Below are 22571 nucleotides of genomic sequence, written 5' to 3'. Positions count from 1 at the left end.
CTTCCCAAGAGCCACGCGCGCACCCGGGCGAAGGTGAGAGCGCCGAAAAGTTAGAGCCCAATCAGCGCAGAGTTGAGAGCTCGTGCCCCAACCTTCAGGTGACCCCGCGCGGCGGTGGTGGCGGCGGCGGCGGCGGGAGGCAGAAGCAGCAGCGGCTGCAGCGACCAGAGCCCGCAGCGGCTCGGAGCGCCTCCGGGAGGACAGGCGGAGAGCTCGGAAGGATCTTCATCCGCTAGCCGATAGCGAGCTTCGGCGGCCGGGGGCTGGCTTGGAAGAAGCGAGCGAGCCGGGACGCTGCTTCCTCGGCTCAGTGCTCAACAACACTGTTGCAGGCTGGGCTCGGGGCAGTCCCCGAGAGTGCGGGCCCGCGCCACCGCCTTTGAACGCTGGGGGTGTGCGTGGCAGCGGCCGCGGTGGCGGCGGCGGCGGCGGCGGCGGCCGGAGCGGCGAGTCGATGCCGCCCGGGATGCGCTTCGCCCAGGCAGCTTTGGCGGCGAGGGCTCCCGTGGCTCAGGATGAGACCTGGGGGCACGCTGCTCGCCCTGGTAGCCAGCCTGATGCTGCTGCTCCTGCTGCGTCTGCTCTGGTGCCCTGCGGACACGCCCGCTCGCTCCAGGTAATTCCCCGGCATCAGCTCGCCCCACCTGCAAGGTCCCGCGCACCCACGCCGCGCGCCTGGCGCTGCTTCCCGGGGAGCCCCAGCTCAAATTCCTGTGACCGGCCGCTCGCTCGCATACTTTTGGCCAAAAGGCTCCTTGAGGGTGGGGTAGGGCTTGGGGTCGCAGAAAGGCGACACTTGGTTGGATGTCATGGTATGAAGTGGAAAGGGACCTGTCCGGGTTGGGAGGGCTCCAGACAGAGTCTCTGTGGGCGAGGAAGCTATGGAGCGGAACCTGCCGTCGAGGTTTCCCGCCAGGCTCTAGGATTTTTCCCATTGTGCTCCTGGTTTTCTTATCCTAAGGTTTCTTTCTTCCCTAACTCTAAGGTTGGGGACCCATCCTGGGAGTCGGGGTGCGCAAAGATGCCCTGGTTACGTTTAGAGTATGATGCCCAGCCTGCCAGCCAGTGGCTCCCAAGGAAGGTGGTGTAATAACTTAAGTTTTCTCGCTGGCTGTTCAGGCTGTCGGTGGAGGAAAGCAGGGAGGACACCCGTGGCACCTCGGCAGCAATGAGGACTATCTGGAGCCCGGTCACCTCAGTACCGCTCACCAGGAACAGGTACCAGGGCCTTTAGGGGCGAGTGGGCAAGGACTGGGCAAGGCTGCACCTGTGGGACTCGCTTGAGTGGTCTGCCTGGGGCCACGCTACTGAGGTGTGTGTGTGTGTGTGTGTGTGTGTGTGTGTGTGTGTGTGTGTAGGAGAGAAACTCTATGCACGTCAGTCTTTTAAACCCATCTCTCTGTGTCAGTATTCTTTCAACCAAGACACTAAAAAACAGCCATACTTTAAAAGACTGGTGCTGAATTCTGTAGATAATGGTGTGTGGAAAAGCCCAGAGAAGCCACCCTCCTGTCTTCACTGAGGGGTTTGGTTGGTGTGCTGTTTTCTGTGCTTTGAAGTGCATCTGTGTGGAGGTTCAGGCTTGGAGAAATGCAATTTTTCTGTGTGTTGTGAGTGTGATTGTCTTGGGTGAATGAGGACTTAAATTTTTTTCCTTATTATACGAATGTGTATTTATGTACAGTAATTATTGGATATCTATTTTTCTGGTTATAGAAATAGCACAACTTAATGTAGAAAGGACATAGGGGAAATATATAAAAGAAATAAGTATTTACTCAGAGCCCCAGACCCAGATAGTTTCAGGTTGGGATTGGTTTATTTTATGTCCATGTAATGTCTGTTTCCTACATGTGAAAAATACATGTGAGATTGTACTTTGTAGTTCGTGTGCCGTCCCTTTTCCTTAAATGATCATAGACCTGGACCTGATTTTACTGCCTCCCCCACCAATGTTGTTTGTTATTATTCACCATATTAATATTCTGTAGTCTACTTAAATAATTTCGTCTTTACTTACTGAAATGTTTTCCTGTTTTCATTTTGTTTTGTTTGCTAGCAGATATTCCATTGAATCCATCATCCTTGTGTGTAAATCTTTATCTTTGTTTCAGACCCATTTCCTAAGAAGGACTGATAGAAAGTTAGATTACTGGGTCAAAGGGAACGTGCGTTTAATGTTCCCAATCACGGTTCCTTCCAATTGCTTCCTAGAAGGTTTGAATCAATTTCTGCTTCCACAAGCGGAACGTGCTGCGTCCTGCTCTGCTTTGCTCTTGCGATGGCAATTTTGTGGACTGTCCCCCCTTTCTCTTTTTATCTCTTTTCCTCTCCTTCCTTCTGTGTATTCCTGGCTCTGGGCTCCACCTTAATCTTCTGATTGAATGGCTGGACATTCCTTCCCACAAGGCTCTGGGCCTGGTGCTCAGAAAGATCTGGAAGTACCTAGAAGGAACTCTAGAGTGAGGAACTATTGCAGGCTGCCACAGACACCTCATTTGGATTCCATAGTCTGTTAAGGGCGTAGGAAATCCTGGAGTAAAGACACTTTTCAGAAGAACGCTGGTATATAGTTTGATTTCGCTCAACTTTATGTACATGAAAGGCATAGCTTTCTCTACAAACTGAGGTGGGGGGTGGGGCTTCTGTCTGCATGTCATCCAAGTATTGTTTGTCCTGGGGTTTTCCCTTTGGGAAGTTCAAAAGCGTGCACTCCTTCAGTCATCTAGTCCCAAGTCTTTCCTGAGGCCACTGATGAATTTTTATTTCTTTGGCATCCTTCTCTTCTTCTTGGCACGCTTCCTGAACTGATATAGGTAATTCATATTTTTACTGAATGTGGTCCATTTTATGAAGATTCTTCTCTTTTCAACCAGACTGCTGTGTTTGTAGAAAACCTCTTTGTCCTCTGATCTATTTTATATATTTCTCATTCATGATTTTTATTATTCATGGGGAGGGGAGCAGATTTTAATTCACTACTGCTTGGCTATGTAGAGAAATTGCCATTTCTTCATTTCTCGGTGGCCGGTCTGTTTTTCCTTATTACTGATGTTAGCAGTAATAAGAGTAGCCAAGATGCCATGAATGCTTCTTGTGCAGCAGCCACAGATCTAAGCATTTTATATTTATTAACTCATTTGTGCCTTCAAAATGCCAAAAGAAATGGTTGTCTTCATTTTATAGATTAAGAAATTGAAACACACGAATGAATTTCCTGATGTCATAGAGTTGTGCCGCCAAGTGTCAAACCCAGGCCACATGGAGCAAAAAGCCCAATCTCAAACTTCATCCTGGGTGGTTTTTGTTTTAAGAGGTGCTGGATGAAGTGGTGTGTGTGTGTGTGTGTGTGTGTGTGTGTGTGTGTGTGTGTGAATTTAAGTATCTCTTTCTGATAACATCCATCTCTCTTGAAATACAAACTCAGTGTGAAAGAAGGACCAGTATCAGCATGAGACACCCCAAGAGGAAGTTCTTAGCACAAAGGAGATTTATTTATCCCAGAGAGAGAAAGGGCAGGGAGTAAGAGACAAAGACAGGAGCTAGAGGAAGAGGGAGAAGGGGAAGGAAGGGAACAAGGGAGACGGGGCAGGGGTGTTTGTCCCCGAGGGACAGAGGACTGACTGCCTCTGGATACAGAGGAGACATTTGTGGCCTACAGAAAATGGCAGCTTATAAAGTGGAAAGGGGAAATCCCATGTTAGGATGAGATATTTAATTTTGATCGGATCGGTTAATTAGGGCAGACAAAAAGGGGGCTTTTGATTGCTGGACTTCAGTATGTTGATAGCTGGACTTTAGTGGTCAGCCTCAGTGGGAGGAAATGGCCAAATAAGGTCACAGACCCTTGTGGCTAGCTTTAAGAATGTAATGTAAAGGTTTTTAGCAAGGCAGAGGCAATAGGAGAAGAGTGAGGCTAGCCAGAGCCATGTTTGCCATGCCCAGGCCTGATAGAGCCTTTCACAGTGTATCAGACTGCTTTAGACCACTTCCTGTCACTCAAAGATGACATCTGCATACAGGGGGCAGGTGCATGGAAGCTGGAGTCCAGGAGCATGGTATGCCTTAATGCCTCTACCTCCAAAGTAATGTCCCTTTTCTGTTTGATGGTCAGCCATCCAGTCCCTTTTCTATCTGGTGGCCATCTTGCAGTCAGTGGCAGTTATAAGAACCACAGCTTGTGGCTGGTTCTTTCTCTTTCGACAGTCCCCTTGCTGGAGTGTCAGCAGCCGGAGAGCATCCTGATGCTGCCTTTTGGGATCTACTGAAGATTCTCTTTCAGTCCTAGCCTGTCACTGAAACCATTGCTTCTGTCACTCAGTTCCAGCTAACTAGTACCAGCGCCAAACTTGGAGGAGGTGGCAACTGCCTTCTGTCATTGTTACCTTGAACTTAGGCTGGTATTGTCCCAACCTTCTCTCATTAAGCCAGGACCCATACCTGACCTTTTTGCTCCAATGCAAATTCAGCCTTGATAAAACTTCAGTTTTAATGGGAAGTTATGGGATGCAGAGGGAAGGGACCAGGAAAGTGTCTTTCTGGTGAGGTGGTTGAGTATGAAAAGAAGTGATGCAATCTGGGCAATTCTCTGGAAACGGCAGCAAGATCTGTCATCTAAAGGGGAATACCTCTCAGTTCTCCTTGCTCCCTTCAGTAAAAACTCCTCAGGTTCCCCACAGGATATGTCAAATCAATGAGGAGAAGGCCAGATATTAAAGACAGAAAATAAGATATACTAAAAAATTTCAAAATATAACAATGAATTCTTTCTTTTTCACATAAACTTTGTCAAAATCTGTCCTTGGTTTTTGGGCTCATACAATGAGCATTTAGACTTGCTTCTACTTGAATGTATTTCTGTGCTCTATTTTCTTTGTGTTAAAAAGTTATCCCTTTTTTTTTTCCAATTTCTTGAAGTGCTGGCTTGAGTTATTATGTGCTTTTTCCATTACCTTTATAATGAAAATATTTAATACTATGAATGTTCCTTTGAATGCAGCTTTAGGCTCATTTCAAAAAAATTTTTTTACATGTGATACTACGGATTGATTTCATAGCTTCACGCATGTTAGGCTGTACCACTGAGATATATTCCTAGCCAAAGACTCATTTCTTAAGTTTTGATACATAGTATTCAGACTTTAAATATATAAAACAATTATATATTATGCATATTATAAATACATATATTCCAGGGGCTTGAAGGGTGGCTTAGTGGTTAAGATCATGTGCTACTTTTGCAGAGGACCCAGGTTCGGTTCCAGCACCCATTTTTTGTGTTTCACAGCTACCTTTAATTTTAGCTCCTGGGGGAATCTGGCACCTCTGGCCTCTGTGACCACCAGCACTCACAAGCACATGCCCGTATACAAATCCCTGCACCCCATACCACATAATTAATATTAGTAAAGCAAATCTTAAATCTATTCTCAGTTGAGGATAGGAACATTTATTTGCAATAACACTTACATCATTTTTGTTTTATCTCCTAGTTATTTGGGGTATTAATTGAAATTTTTTAAGTTGATTTTTTTCTTAAATATTAATATTTTCTTGAATGATATTAATTTCATCTTTATTATAAGATAAATGTAGTAAACTTCTGCTGCAGAATCAATAAGTGATTTCCCAAGTAGTCAATGTTTAGAAACTAGAAATTGTGTGGTTAGCTCAGACATCTGTGACAGCTGATCTGGAGTTCCCAGAATCCTTCACTGTGGCTTGGTACCCATTTATAGCCATTTCCACTGGGCTTCAACATCAGTGATACTGAATGGGATCCTGAGGCTTCTTTGGACTTTCTGGTTAGTTGGTGCCTGTCTTGGCCCATCTGAAATATCTGGGTAATGAATTTTCTAGAGTGTTGGGACCTCAGCTCTTCTTTTAGTTTGCCTGCTGTTCACTTTAATAACCTTTCTTTTTTGGTTATTGTGACCTGGCCTTGTGCTCGGTTTGTGCCAATTTGAGAAACGGGAGTAGGCAGAGTTCTTAGTACATAATTGTATTATGTTCCTAGTCACATGACCCTCAAGGGTATTTCTGAGAACTCTTAAATGAATACACAGAAAAGAAAAATTCCCAGTCATTTCAACACCCAGAAGACAGCTACTCCTCATATTTTGTTTCCTTCTTAATGTATTTATATGAATATATCTAGCTGTGCATTTTTTTTTGGTACAGCATGACAGCATTAAACAACATCAGAACTATTGAGGATATAATTACTTTTCTTCCACAACGTTTGTATTGTGCAGCTATAACATAATGTGGACATAATTACTCTTCGTCTACGTTTTGGAGCACAGTAGTAGAACACAGAGATGTTTCCTTAATGTACTTATTTTGTCCCTTTGCCATGTGGGTTATTTATTGTCTTCGATGTTGGCATGTACCCCAAGTGTGTTTAGGCCTCTGATGATCTGGATAAATCCCTGGAAGCAGAAGTGCTTCGTCATAGAGCGTTGAAAATGCTGCTGTGACTTGCCCGACAGTCTGTTGTAACGCCGCTTCCATTTCTAGCAGCACGCAAGAGTGACAGCTGACCCTAACGTGGACATAGTTTGTACCCCCACCTCCACTTTTAAGACTTCATCCTTAAGAAACAAAAGTGATGGCTTACTCTGTGTTCGTTTACCCATTGGGCTAGATTTCTAACATTTATTTTTTCTTTTTTCTAAATTGACTTTTTAATATCAACTCTATTTCCATTGGTATTCTGTTTTTCTTTCTGATTTATGAGAAGCTTATGTATACTGCACGTGTAAGATGCGTGCTGTGTGTTTCAAGTGTCTTCTAGCGTTTATGAATGTCTAGTTGTGCTTGCTGCTGTTTTACTCTGTGGACGTTTTCACACTTGCTGTCCCTCATCTTTACCTTCTCCTCCAAGTTTTAGTCCTGAATGTTCGACACACTAAGTGCATAGCTCTAGTTTAAAAATACTTAATTGGAGTATTCTTTTTTTTTTTTTTTTTTTGAGACAGGGTTTTTCTCTATGTAACCCTAGCTGTCCTGGAACTCGCTTTTTAGACCAGCTTGGCCTCGAACTCAAAGGCGCAGGACACTATCGCTCCCTTTCTTTTTTTTTTTTTTTTTTTTTTTTTTTTTTTTTTTTTTTTTTTTTTTTTTTTGGTTTTTCGAGACAGGGTTTCTCTGTGTAGCTTTGCGCCTTTCCTGGAGCTCACTTGGTAGCCCAGGCTGGCCTCGAACTCACAGAGATCCGCCTGGCTCTGCCTCCCGAGTGCTGGGATTAAAGGCGTGCGCCACCACCGCCCGGCTTTAATTGGAGTATTCTTAAATTGGTCTATTAGAGCTTATTTTGGCATGCAACATCAGAAGTGGGATTTCGAGTGTTGCTATTATTTTCATAAATGCTTTCTCTTTTGAAAATTATTTTCTAATTTAAATCCAGTTATAGCTTCAAAATCTAGAAGCCTCATTGAGATCCCCTTTGTAAATGCCTGAAATATGTCATCTTAAATTATGCTTTCCTTTTTTTCTGCTTTGTTTTTATTTCTTTCTTGGTCAGTCGACACACACCTTCCAATACCTTTAGCCATGGGGTATACTTGTCAATCTCCCTGAAACCCGGTTCTCAGTTCCAGGATAGCAATTTCACTTCATTGTTTTTTTTCCCCCTTGAATACTTTTGGTTTTTGCTATTTTGGGATTTAAGGCTCTGTGGAGGCTAGGCAGGAACTCTTGTCACTTTTTCTTTTAAAACTTAAAAAAGAAAAAAACTTTTTCTAAAACGTTTGTAGACATTGTTCCATATTTTCTGACATGTATACCTCTGAGAGACCCAGACAATCCTGATGACAAAACTTACATGCTGGTGAGATGGCTCAGGGGGAAAGAACCTGCTGGGCAAACCTGAGAACCAGAGTTCGGATCCCCAGACCTCACATATGTGCTTGATGGGCATGGTGGCTGCTGATTCCCAATTCCCAGAAGGAAGAGAAACAAGAAATTCCCAGATCAAGCTGGCTAGAGAGTCTAACTGTTTTAGTGAGCTTCGGGCTCAAATGAGAAGCCCTTCCTTAAGGAATAAGTAGTAGAGTGACTCAGGAAGATTCTAGATGTGAGCTTCAGGCCTTCACTTGCATGCATACACACTCAGCCTCCACTCGTATAACAACACACACACCACACAGACACGGGAACAAAAGAAACAGAATCCAAACTCACAAGCCAGACGTAGTATCACACCTGCAATCCAGCACTTGGGAAGTGGAGGCAGGAGGATCCTGAGTTAAAGGCCAGCCTGCGCCACAAGAGACTGGCTCAAAATACCAAAAGAACCAAACCAAACCATAAAAAAACTACCCCAAAACAACAGCAACAAAAAACAAAAGATGAGAAACCCGAACCCCAGATCTCTCACAGTAGTCTTTTTTAGATGAATGTTGTCTCTTTAGGCATCAGGATTAGCTCATTTGAAATTAGGAAAAAACCTTGTAATTCTGTGTGTGACTATTTCAGGAGTTGCCATGTGGGCTTGAGCTTTGTGGTGTGGCTCATCGTTGTCTGTCTCCCATTTCTGTCATCAATTTCTGCCCTATGCACACCCCTTGCCTTCTCCTTCACATTTCTGCTTTTCTTTGCCCTTTGCGGTGCCTCGGGGGATGGGTCTCATATGCATTCTCAGTGTTACTGAATTATTAATCTATAGCATCAACTCTCATTTTTTGCCCTAGCTAAATTAGTAAACGGATTGCATTTTTGTTCTTTACTACTTTTTCCTTCAGGCTGTACTATAACCAAAGCTTCTACTGCAGGAAGCTTGTCTCATTCTTATCTTTTTCTTAAAAATATTATTTATGTGTGTGCACTCATTTGTGTTTGTGTCTGCGCATGCGTGTATGAGTGTGTGTGAGGCCCAGAGGTTGGCATGGGGTGTCTTCCTCAGTCGCTCTCCATCTTATTTTTTTGAGGCAGCGTCTCTCACTGAAGCTGGAGGTCACCGATTCAGCGAGGCTGGCTGGCCAGTGAGCTCAGAGAGTCTTCCTGACTCTGCCTCCTCATCTTGTCATTCCAGGCACACACCACCAGACCCAGCCTTTCATGTGAGTGCTGTCAACCAAGCTCTCACAACATTGTACAGACCGAGCTTCTCCCCTTTGCCCCACTTCCTTCCATGTTTACTTGGATTGATGGAGAACGTGAAACACCTGCTTCCTAAATGTTTCTTCTGTTTCTCACACGGCAAATTGTTTTCAAAAGTCAGACTTTCCCCTGCAGTTTAAAAGCAATCGTCTCTTCCTACAAGGCCGTCTTAGAGTTTTGTGTTTTTTTTTTTAATTTTTTTATTTTTTATAAAATCGTTTCCTTTTAGTTTAGGTACCACCAAAGGAGGAGGCCTTTCCCTATCATTCTGCCGCCAGGTCAGAGACAATTGGGCCTCTTTCTTGCTCTCCATCAAGAGCCCCCTGCTCAGAGCACAGACCCATGCAAGGCTGAGCCACAAAGCTCTCCAATAGATTTCTAAATTTTTAAAAGTGTGAATTTGAAAAATACAATAAACTAATTTGCTAATTATAAGCTTTTAAATTCGAGAGTCCAACACTGCCTTTGATAGTCATGTTCTGGCTTTGATGCCTGCCACACGCATGTATTCCTGGGTGATCCCAGATGCCTGCTGCTGCCCGGAATGGGGCATGACAAATGTCACTGACATCCTGGGAGGAATGAACTCACCCAGTTCTCTGGGTCTCTGGCAGCACCTCCACAAGCCAGGGTAGAGTAATGGACGGATTTCCTCTCTAATTCTTTCCCTGACTTTGTCGTTGCTGTATTATGTGATGTATAATAACAACACCATAACATCAATGTAATTAATAGATAATACGTTACAACTGTGGCATGTTCTCAAGGGCCTATAGAAAGAGAGCAAGGAATGATCCTTCACTAAGGCAGCTCCCAAAGAGCCCTCTTCCTGCTGCAGGAAGCAGGTCCCTTCTTGCATGAGAGAAGTGACCCGACTTTCTGGTCTGGGCAGGAAGGAGAGGTAGACTGTGGGTGGGAAGCGAATCTCAGCCTCTCTAGCATCTTTCTCTGGACGCGCTCTGTTTCACAGGTGAAATTTGCACCTCCTGCTGGCACTTCCCCCACGTGCCTCATCTCCACGGCTCATGAGTAGAATAGCATTTCCTATCCCTGAAGGGGATGCCTTTTCTGAAGCAGCTGATAGTTGACACCCATCATTGGGGTTGTCATTTTGGGTAGACATGTGCTTCTTCTTGAGAAAGTGAACAGTTTGGGAGAGGAAAAAAAAAGTCACTTACTGTCTCCCGTCTATTGTTGTATCCTGCAAACTGTAACAGTGTTTTATTTGACATTTTATTGTATACGTTCAAACTGGCATCATAACTGCAGGCTGTAGAATACTTAAGACCAGCCTGAACTAGAAGCTGGAGGCAGGAACCCGTAACTAAGCATCACCCTGCCCTGCCTCACAGACAGATGAAGGCTGCAGGATTTCACTTTCCAGGGCAGTAAAGCTTCCTCGCTTTTGTGTCTTTGCTTTGTGATGAGAAGGAAAGATACTCATGTGCTCTGGTTTTGAAAATTCAGAATGGTTTAAAGTTTCCTTGAGTCTGGCTTCTGAAAGACTTTAAATGGAGGCTTGGAGTCTTGTACTCTGTCTCCTTGTCTTCTCCATGCTCTGTACCTTAATCTTAACCTTCTCCCAGAAGGCTCTCTCTTGGTTATTCTGGTTTGGATGTGGCTTTCACTGTGGCTTCTGAGACAGACATCTTTTTTTTCATGTCCATGCTCTGACCTCTGTGTCTCTACCTAAGCTGTCCTGTTTTGCAAAATCTTCTGAGCATGTGTCCCAGGAAACTGGTCCAGAGAGAGGCTTTAGAGCATGGGCTGCCATCCTCCTGGCTTCTCTCTGCATTTGTTCACCCATGGCAGGAGTGCCAGGGGAGTTGGAGGGACAGGAAGGAACGTCCTGGTGCTTTCTCCTTTGTCAGGTGGGTGGATGTAGAGCAAGAGTTCCTGCAGAAGTGGGGTCTCTGGGACCATCTGTCCACAGAGGCTGTTGAAAATATGAGTTTCATGGAACTTCATTATAATTGTCCCTTGGTGTCCAAGGGAAATGGGTTCCCAGAAACCCAGTGAATATCATAATCCAGATGCTCAAGTTGCTCATACAGAATGTAATGTTTGTGCACAATGTATGCCCGACTTCTGCCTACCTAAACCACCTCACCACGACTCAAGAGTGTGTAATACAATGCAGATGCTGTGCGCAGTTGTTATGCTGTATTGCCTAGGGAATAATGATAAGAAAAAGAAACCTGTGCATACTTAATACAGGTGCATATCCTCCTCACTCCTCCCATGGTGTGTGGTGTGTGTGGTGTGTGGTGTGTGTGTGTGTGTGTGTGTGTGTGTGTGTGTGTGTGTGTGTAGGGAATGTTCATGTGTGAGTGCAGGTACACTTGACACATTATACATGTGGAAGGAAGAATACAGCCTTGAGTGTAAGTCTTCTCTTTTCACCTTATTTGAGAGCATCATTTTTGTTGTTTTCCCACTGTAAATATGAGGCTGGCCCATGAGCTGCTGAAGAGTCTGTCTCTAATTCTCATCCCCCCCACCAGAGTGCTGGGATTGTAGATGCTCATGCTGTGTATCTGGGTTTTGTGTGAGCGCTAGGGATTTAGACTCAGGTTCTTTTTACTCAGTGCGCCATATCCCCAGCCCTCCCACAAATAGTTTCAGTCTGTGTTTGATGGGATTCACTGATATGGAACCCACAGATAGGGCGGCCCAGCTGCACTGAGTTGAGCATGCGTCTCTCAACAAGAGTACTGGGATGGTTTCCCACAACTTGAAAACAATTGTCATCAGATAATTCCATTCACAGGAATGGCACAGCCAAGGCTATTATCATCTCTTATTAATCCAAACGGTCTTTGTGCTCTGTGGTTGCGTTTCTTAGTCCACTGGCCCATTAATAGCCACTTCCTTGAACTAAAAGGGATTAGGATGAATTCGAAAGACTAAAGTCCCTGGTTACCCGGGAGTCATGAAAGAGCTTTCTTGGATGGATGGAATGTTGAGAGAAGAACAGACATGTTGAGAGACTATTGGCCGATGGTAGAAGTAATGAACAGAGACCTGGGCACTAAGAAAGAACTTGAAGAGAAGAAAGGAAAGAAATGTATATCAGGTGCAGGGATTGTTTTTAGTCAGTCTTTAGGTACTATGTGGCTTAAGGTTTTAACACCTCATTTGAGGCAGAAAGAGAATCTCCCCTTCCAGAGCCCTTGAGACTTGGAGGATAAACTGCAGAGAAGGACTCTTATTCCTGATGTCTTATTTTATGGCTTCTTTTGTCCTTATGATGGTGTGCTAAAACCTTCTGTTGCCGACAAAATAGCTGAAAAAAATGTAAAAGAGGAAAGACATATTGGCTCACAGTTCGGAGGGTTCAGTACACGGTCAGCTTGGCTCTGCTGTTTCAGGCTTGAAGTGGGACATAGTAGCATGGTGGAGATGTGGTGAGGCATGGCTGCTCACTTCATGGCAGCCAAAAAGAAGAGAGCCACAGAGGAATGATCTTGGAAAAATATAGATGCTTCAAAGAATTTCACCTTAGTGATCTGCTTCCTCCAGCCAGGTCCACCTTCTCTTCATCCATTTGATGATGAGTTCATCTCCTCCATGATTCAGTCATGTCTCAAAAGCCCATCAACTAGCAACCAAGTCCTAGATATCCATCCTTCAGGGATCTTTTAGATTCAAACCCCAAAGATGGCTGTTTTGAAGTGTGCTTATTGGTGCACATTTTGGATGTTAGCTTGCCAGGACACTTCAGTCTGCCTTTGCAGTACTTTTACATTTCTTAAAAAACAAAATGTTTTTCACCAAGCATGGTGAATGATTTATACAGGCTCTAGATAATCTGTCAGTAATTCTTGGGAACATTTATATCCATGACTATAATTATTTCTGAAGATAATTCATAGGGCACAACCTCTTCTTTTGCCGTGGTTGTAAAATAATTGTGTTATCTTACCTTGCTAGTTAGTTGTTATTGTAACGTACACTATAATTCTTTAACATATAATTTTTTAAGCTGTAGCATCCCATGAAATTGAAGTCAGATCATTAATTCTGCAAATGATTGAAGTCTTTTACTGGTTCCTGGAGCCTTGATTGGGGCACAGGTGATGCTTCCTATGCTAGCTTTTGGAAGATGTAATATTTTACATGTTCCTTTTTGAGATTATATATTTTATGGAATACAATACGTAATTACCAAACTTGATATTATGGTACCTTTTCCCCCCTTTTTTGATGTATGTTTGTATATGTGTGAAGGCATGCATGCATGCATGCATAAATGTGCCCATGGAGGCCAGACATTGACATCGGGCATCTTCCTCAATTGCTTTCTACCTTAGTTTCTGAGATACGCTGTCTCACTGAACCTGGTACTCACTGCTTTGGCTAGTCTGGCTGGAAGCCAGAGATAGCCTCCTGTCCTGACTCCCCACTGCAATTAAACACATGTGCTGCCATGCCTGGCTTTCATGCATGGCTGCAGGAGCCTCAGGTCCACATGTTGTACAGCAAGGGCTTTACTGACTAAGCCATCTCTGCAGCCCTGATAACATCTTTTGTGCTTCTTCATGTGGAGAGAATGCAGCGTGTTCCTATTTATAAGCATAGACTTACTATTTGCACGTTAACCTTATGGACATATTTTTGTATTTTTTGACTTGAGTACTTGGGGAACGCCAAAGTACTATACCGCTCCTGTTTGAGAAATGCTCTTATTGCAGCAGACAGTGGTACTGTGTAGTCTTTACCTGGTCTGTCTCTTTCATCACTGTATCTCTTCCCTGATCTACAGCAGCAGCATGCTGGCATTTGTCCTCTTGCCTTGTCTTCACAGTGGAGTTGAATCTTTATCACTCAGTGATGCAAGACAGAGATGAGATGAGAGTTACGTGGCAAACTATGATTAACAACAAAATCTGAGTTTCTAGTTTGCATGTGACTATAATAACTTAATAGTTGTTGGCAGAGGATGAATCAATCCCGGGAAGTTAAGACTCGTGTCTAGGAGACTGGGGAGATGGTTCAGTGGGTAAGGCACTGCCACATGAGTGTGAGAACTGGAGTTTGCATCCCCAGAAACTGTGTAGACTCTAGGCAAAGGTAGCAGTTGCCTATAACTCATCATTCAGGGGGTCCTTTGGGCAAGCAGGCTGGCTAGACTACCCCGAACCTGAAGTCAGCGAGTTCCAGATTCAGCTAGAGACCACATCTCTCTCTATAAACAAAGTGGAGAACAGTAGAAGAAGATACTCAAAGTCCATTTTAGGCCTCTACACACATGCACACACATGTGTCAATACACCCGCACCTGGACCCACATACTCAAGAAAACACCTCATATCTATAATAATTTCTGGTGGGGAAACATACAAACATACACACGCATATACACGTAACACACATGGCATTTGTACATAGGAAGATTCTTTAAAAATTTTTAGTACATCAATTTGTGCCTTCCATTTCCTCCCTTTACCTCCTCCCACATCCCCACACTCTCAAATTGATGTCCATATATATATATATATAGTGTGTGTGTGTGTGTGTGTAAAGCCTGCTGAATCTGTTTAGTGCTGATTTGTGTCTAATTTCAGGGCTGACCACTTTGTATTGGATAACTAATTAGGAGGCTCATCCCTGGGAAAGATTAATTTTCCCTCTCAGCAGACATTAGTTGCTTGTCGTTTTTTTGGCTTGGAGCAGGACCTCATGAAATTTTCCCCTTTCGTGTTTGCATGTCATTTACTGTTGTTGCCATTGTGTGGGTCTTGTCTAGGCAGTCATGGTATTGAACTACCATGAGTGCAACTTCCCTGTCCTTTCTAGGAGGCACAGTCTCACAGCTGATTTCCTTGGCCCCCTGGCCCTTACAATCTTTCTGTCACATCTTCGGAAATGCCCCTGAGCTGTAGGTACAGGAGTGGTGTCACAGCTCTGTCTGTGATCTCTGCCTTACGACCAGTTTTGGTGTTCTGGGATGGTCTCTGTTTGCTAAAAAGAGAAGCTTCTATGACATGGGATGAGAGCTACACTTTTCTGTGAGTGTAAGTTTCCAAATGCCTTTGGGAATTTTGCTGGTCTAGTGAAGTGGCGTGAGTAGTTTCTCCTCTAAAATCCATGGGGTTGGTCATTGTTGAGATCCATAGGTGTCACAGCTGGATGGGACCATTGGTTTCTTCCCTCCCTTGGCAGCTTGCACAGTATCTTCTTGTACTATGATCACTGAAGGAAGGAGGGTTTCAGGTCCGATCCAGCTCAAATCTTTAGACTCCTATGTCTGGAGTGTATGATGTCTTCAGCAAGAGGGGTTTATCGTCAACAGCTGGGAGGCAACCAAAAGCAACAACAATAGCTTACATTGTTTTAGGAGATTTCTCATGCTTAGCTCTGGGGGCTTTGTTAGATAGTCTGTGGCTCTTGAGGGAATATTGTCAGCCTGAGTGGCATACTTTCATTTAAGGTGTATAATACTTGTATGTACTATATTACTTTAGGTAAATATAAAGTAATATGGTTCCTTGAGATGTTATCAAACAGTCTTGGTTTTTTGGGTTTTTGTTTTTTGTTTTTTTGTCCTTCCCCTTCTCCATCTCCTTCTCTATTGGCTTGATTACTTCCTCCCCAACTGAAGCTTTCCTCCATGGTTTTCCCATTTCCAGCTTTAGAGACTAGCCATCAGTTCAGTGTTAACCTTACTTGCTTCTGTTGAGTTTCAAACACTCTGAGAAGCCACAGATCACTAGAAACTTTTGGTTGGAATGCAACTTTAGATACATAATGAAGAAGAATGAATCTTCAGAGCAAAGTATCAATGTTACTCAGGTTTATGCTGGGCTATTGGTAGAATACTACTTCCAACAAAAATGACGTGTTTAAACTAGGAGGTGCCCACATAAATTTTTCGATTTTATAGTATACCATTACTGCATGTGCACTGTTCTTATACATTTTAATCTTAGACTATTTTCTTAGAAAAAGCTGAACCCTGAAAAAAAAGATCTTGATATTGTAACATTTTGAATATTATATGACTTTCTCAATTTCTTAAATATTTTGCTAATTTTTATTTTATGTATTTCATTTTATTTTATGTATTTTATTTTATTTTTCTGCATGTATGTCTATGTGAGGGGTTTCAGATCCTCTGGAACTGGAGTTACAGACAATTGAAAAGCTGCCTTGTGGGTGCTGGGAATTGAACCTGGGTCCTCTGGAAGAGCAGCCAGTGCTCTTAACTACTGAGCCATCTCTCCAGCTCCCAAAAAAGTACTATTGATGACCCCAACATGATATGGACATCCATTTTTTATAAGTACTTTTTGGTGACAATAAGACATTGCATCACACTGAAATTTTCATGTGATCTTTACTATGGAAACAAAATCAGAATACAACTGCTGCTTAGAGATCATCTTAAATGTGGAACTTTCAGATAAGATTAATTTTTTTATAAATGTGTTTTATTGGGTATGACAGAATCTTTGAAGTGAAATTAATTAAATGACTTAACACATTTGGAAGTGAGATTTCCAGATGGTGCAGAGAGGATAGTCTTTTTAACAAATAATTGTGGCACATTTGGATCACTTCATGCAAAGATATAAATGTCTATCACTTTCCTGCCTTTATACCAGAATAGTGTGGGCTTGGTCATTTATAAAGAATAGACACCACAATTAAGACTGAGCTGGAGAAGGAGACCCACACGCCTGCCTGGGGCAGCCTGCTCCAGGCTGCAGGAGAAAACACAGGTGGTCAGGCACTATTATGGTGAGCAAATACATGGTGAAGTATGTGTGTGAGGGAAAGAGAAAGAGAGACAGAGACAGACAGAGAGACAGAGACAGAGAGACAGAGAGAGACAGAGAGAGACAGAGACAGAGAGAGACAGAGAGACAGAGAGAGACAGAGACAGAGACAGAGACAGAGAAAAGAAAAAGAGAATTGATGTCCTGTGGAGACAGGTAGATCTGAGGAGGTGAAGGTTGTGAGAAGTGGGCTGAGGTAGGTGACCTGCTTGCCACCTGGGGCCATGATGATGTCTGGGGTCTGGGATGTTGCCAAGGCCCACGTCTGGGTCTGTGGCTCTGCCACAGCACGGTCGATGTCAGTGGCTCCTATTACCTCTGAGGGCTGAGAGGATAGAGCACCACAGAGTTGCCCCTACTCCTCACTGGCTGTAGCACTTTGGAGAGCGGGTCCTACATCTTGCCTGGGCAGCACAATAGAGCTGACCCTATTCACGGGGCTTGGGCAAGCTGGCACTGAGGGCATGAGAATGGGAGAGCTGGTCCTGCCCCTTGTTTGCCATTTGGCATCGTGGGTGAGGGAAAGATGCCCTACCTACCCTCCTCATCCCTTGCCACCTGTGGCAGGTGGGAGATCTGGCCATGACCCTCATCTTCCATAAGGTGATGTGGTCAAGGGAGAGATGGCCTTCCTCCATGTCCCTCCCACTCACCAACTGACTCTCACCCCCCCACCCTCTCTCATCATCCCACCCCTCATCGCCTGTGGTAGGTGGGAGAGTTGGCCATGAGGTCATGAGAGCCGGAAAGCTGTCCCTGCCCCTCACCAGCTACAGCACTCAGGAGAGTGTCTCCTGCACCTCCCCAGGGCAACACAGTAGAGCTGGCCCTGGTGGTGTAGGTGTGGGTGAGCAGGCCCCAGGGCAGGGGAGCAGGAGAACGGGCCCCACCCCTTGCTGATTATTGCATAGGGTGAACTAACTGGGGGCAATGCTGGAGAGCTCACCCTGGTGATGAGAACCAGGAAGAGCTGGTGGGCTGACCCACCCTGTAACCACCCATCCCAACATCCACCCCATCTATGATCTGCTGGAGCTCGTGAGGGGGCCAGTCCTGTAGAACCAAAGCTGCAGGGTCTCCACAACACTGGGCAACAGCAGAATATCCAAGGGGAGTCCTCCCAGTGAGGGCCCAGCATTGATAGTGTAGCAGAAACCAGTGGCCTCCAACCAGACCAATGACTCTTCGAAATGAACACTTGCAGGTAAAGATATATATGGACAAAAGGTTTACTGTGTGACTCACTGTGTCACACGACAGCATCCATGCTGAGATTTTTCTTTTTCTTTTCTCTTAAATTTCATTTTATTTTATTTTGTGGGGGAGGTTGCAAGGGCGGAGGACAGATACGAAAGGCCGGGGAGACGAATGGGATCTGGATGCATGGTGTGAAAGCCACAGAGAATAAATAAAAAGTCTTTTTAAAAAAGACTTAAAAATGCTTAAAGACATTCAGAATGTTAAAAATAATGTTATTATAAGTTGTGCAGCCACAATTTCAGTTCCCAAAGTGTTTCACTCAGACCCACCCCCAAAAGGTCTTGCTTATTAAAGAAGCATAAAGTAAGAAGGGAAAAACAGCATGTAGCATCTTCCATTAACTACTAACCTAGCTTAATTGTTATTCTGATGCATTTACATTTTAAGTAAATAAAGAAATTAGACCCTTTTAAAAAAAGAGAGAATAGACACCTGTAGCAGGAATCTTAAAAGTTCTTACTAATAAAATCAAACCCAAGGCTAGTTATTGGGGTCCATGCTGGTAGATCAGAGAGACAGAACAAGCCACAGCTATCTCACCTCGCCGGATCCTCAGCTGGTCTTGTCTCCTCAGACTGGAGGCCTCTGAGTCCTCATCCGGAATGGGTCTCAGCTGAATTACTGCTCAAAAGCCTGAAGCTTAACCAGGCCAAATCTTAACCAGCCAAAAGCTTCTAGTTTCTGGTCCTCACGCCTTATATATCTTTCTGCTTTCTACCACCACTCCCTGGGATTAAAGGCTGGCTTTCTGGGATTAAAGGCGTGAGTCACCATGCCTGGCTGTTTCCAATGTGGCCTTGAACTCACAGAGATCCAGAGGGATTTCTATCTCTGGAATGCTAGGATTAAAGGTGTGAGTGCCACCATTTTCTAGCCTTTGTATCTAATGGCTGTCTGTTCTCTGACCCCAGATAAATTTATTAGGGTACACAATATTTTGGGGAACACAATACCACCACAGACACCTCACTAGGCTGGGAAGTCCAAGGACTTCCTGCTGGGTTACCTCATGGTGGAGGGTGGAAGGGCATGCCAGTGTATGTGGAAGCAAAAGCGGGACAGGGCAGAGCCTGCTTTTCTCACCTCCCCTCTCATGATAACTAACCTGCTCCCTTGACATTGACAGTGGCCTGTCCAGGAGGACTCTGCCCGCATGACCCAGTTACCTTTTATTGGCCATCATCTCCCAACACCTTTGCATTGAGGATTTATTTTTCAGCACATGAATTTGGGGGAAACATCCAAACCAAAGCAGTAGTTTTAGTCCTGTATTTCATATTATATATAAAAATATCTCAAGTTGAGAAACGGCTCAGTAGGTAAAGCATTTCCTGTCCTGAGTGAGGGCCTCAGTTCAGATAGTCAGAACCCATATAAAGATGGATGCTTGGTAATCCCAGACCTCCTGTAGTGAGACAGGAAGGCAGACTGGAGAAGTCCTGGGCATGCCTGGGCTAATCAGCCTGGTATACACAGCATCAAATAAGAAAGAAAAGGTGGAAGGCAAGGACTGATACTGGAGGTTGTACTTTGATCTCTACACATGAACTTGTGGCATTGTGTGTCTGCATTCACATACATGAGCACACATATACTTACAGATATCCACACAAGATTTTAAAAAGAGCATAAATCATAGACTTAGGCAAGATAAAATGACACTTGATCAGCTAGAATTTTTACATCCAACACTAAAAGTATAGAAAAGGTTGATGATTTTTGTTCACCAAAATTAAATACTCCTTGGCTCAACATATAGCAATAAAAGAAAGCCATGGATTTGGTAGAAAATCCTTGTAAATTGTTTATTTGATAACTAACATATATCTAGAAGATAGAAAAAGCCCTTAAAATTCAATTACATGACCACAACAACTCAGTTTAAAAATGGTCAGAAGGGACAGGTATGTGGCACACACCTATAAGTTCCAGGACTAGGGAGATAGAACCATGAAGACAAATCAACCTGAACTATTGAGTGAGACCCTGCCTCAAAACCCTCATGGGCCTAACACTTACGAAGTCCTGGGTTCCAACCCCGGCACTGAAAAAGGGGGGGGCAGAAGGTTTGAATAATATTTCACCAAGGAACACACACACACACACACACACACACACACACACACACACACACACACGCCCGTCTAATATGCTCCTGTGAAAATGTTTCACATCACTAGTCACAAGGGAAATGCAAATCCAGTGAGATCTATTTTCTAGAATGCTATTTTGCATCACACTATGATGTGGGGAAGTTCCTTCCCTAATAGATTCTGAACCTGAACCTCAGGAAGGAAGCAATTTGATAGGATCACAGAAAGGTTTATTACTCAGGCAGGAAGGGCAGACCTGGAGGTGGAGGGAGATGATAGTCCAGGTTCTGGACACACAGTGAAATTAGTCAGGGTCCAGTAACTTTATGTCGTCTTTAGGAGTCCATGGGGAGCCCTGAGACCTTGAGGCAAGGTTTTATATTTGAGAAATTATTACAGAAGTGACTAAAAAAATCAATACTCTTATGTGGACTATTTTCTTTTATCTTATTATTTGAAAACCATGGGCATTGTCTCCAAATCCTGTAGTAATCCCCTACCTGAATACCTGCCATGGAGTGGAACCAGGGCTGGAATCCCACTTCAGAGTGTTGGCAGTGGGAAGTCAGTTCTGGGAAGGTGTAAGTTCATGTTACATGGCTGAAGATGTCTACACCTGTGTCCTTACACTTTTCAGGAAAGCTGCCATGGTATCTCAGCACCTTTTGAATACCAATGAATCGTTTTCCTTGGGAGAATGAGCCAACACATAGGGACATCTCTGTTTCCCATGCCAATCCACCTGCCTTGACACACTGAAGGGTCAGGGAGGAACATGCCTTGTAAAGAGTTTGCAGGCATGACAGACATGGATTGAACATAAGGTCCAGAGGTTACTTGCCTGAAATCAGGCATCAGGGCAGCTCAAAGTGCAGCTAATTTGGCTAAGGTTGGAAGTATCTTTAAAAAGTTAAACCTGCCATATGATTCACTCTCAGGTATCTGTTGAAGATAAGTTGAAAATAAATGTTGATACTTGAAAGACTTACTTTGAGCACATACAGAAACATTATTTATAACAATCAAACAATGGAAGCAATGCACATTGGTGAATAGATAACCAGCATATGGTATATCTATTCATGGCATATTAGTCAGCAATGAACAGGAAGAGAAGACTGACACATGCTGCCATCGTAGACACAGATAGACTTTACACACCTCATGCTAAGAGAAAGGATCTGCACATCAAATAACATTCAGAATAAAAGGCAGCACAGCCTTTGTTTGAGGCTCAAGGACAGATTTGGGGTTCAGTGCAGTTGAGTTTAAGGGGCCTGTTTGGGAAGATGGGACTATTATAAAACCAGGTACTGCTGATGCTTGCACTGTAAAGTCACTAAGCATCATCAGTCATGCAATTATACTTACTATACACAGGAAAATTTATAGAAAAATATAACCACATCTGCATTAGGATGGCTGTGAGCATACAAGTGTCATGTTATTTTATGTGCCTGTGTGGCTGAGTTTATATCGCAGCTGATACATTATATAAGCAAATGTTATGTTGTTGGGCTATGCAGAAGTTTAAGTACTTTTTAAAGAGGTCTAAATTAAAGCCAAAGAGTCCAAAAGTAATATATAGAGACATCCTGAGGTAAGACAGAGGTGATACGTCTTCCCTGTCTTAGTTACGGTTCCTGTTGCTGTGATGAAACATCATTACCAAAAACAAGTTGGAGAAGAAAGGGCTTATTAGGCTTACACTTCCACATTGTAGTCCATCACTGAAGGAAGCTAGGACAGGAATTCAAACAAACAGGGCAGGGACCTGGCAGGAGCTGATGCAGAGGCCATGGAGGGGGTGCTACTCACTGGCTTTCTCTCCATGGCTTGCTCAGCCTGCTTTCTTGTAGAACCCAGGACCATAGCCCAGGGGTGGCCCCACCCACAATGGGCTAGGCTCTCCTCCTTTAATCACTAATTAAGAAAACATGCTACAAGCTTGCCTACAGCCCTGTCTTATAGAGGTATCTTCCCAATGGAGGTTCCCTCCTCTCAAATGACTGTAGTTTGTGTCAAGTTTACATAAATCTAGCCAAAATACCTACCATTCCAGTTTCTTACATTTCCTCCCACGTTTCTAGGCCGTTTATGTTGGGATTGAATTGCTGTTCATAAGATAGAGACTAGCCATTCAGAGGTGTGGTCCTGAGATGCACTGGGCATTGCATGAAGCTCAGTGGACTTAGGCAGTGTTAGTACTTACTGAGCTCTTAGTACTCTGTGTCAGGCTTCTGAGGCTTTATGCACATGACATCATTCAGACTTCTCAGCAATGATATTATGTGGGACTCGTGAAACTCTCATTTCATAGCAAGAAAAATGAGGA

General features: G+C 43.9%; 1 protein-coding gene across 1 annotated transcript in view; it reads left to right on the top strand.

Annotated features, from left to right (window-relative positions):
- The first annotated feature begins 427 nt into the window (after positions 1-427).
- The window catches only part of St8sia6 (ST8 alpha-N-acetyl-neuraminide alpha-2,8-sialyltransferase 6), a 140829-nt gene continuing 118685 nt past the window's right edge, over positions 428-22571 (top strand). The window contains exons 1-2 of the mRNA XM_028870513.2: positions 428-616; positions 1120-1218. Of these exons, the coding sequence (XP_028726346.1) occupies positions 516-616; positions 1120-1218 (200 nt within the window). The 5' untranslated portion in view covers positions 428-515. The remainder of the gene's footprint in view (positions 617-1119; positions 1219-22571) is intronic.

Source organism: Peromyscus leucopus, chromosome 5 (assembly GCF_004664715.2).
Source record: "Peromyscus leucopus breed LL Stock chromosome 5, UCI_PerLeu_2.1, whole genome shotgun sequence".
Classification (NCBI taxonomy): Eukaryota; Metazoa; Chordata; class Mammalia; order Rodentia; family Cricetidae; genus Peromyscus; species Peromyscus leucopus.
Note: the sequence above shows the minus strand (reverse complement) of the source record. Positions and strands in the feature narration are given on the sequence as shown.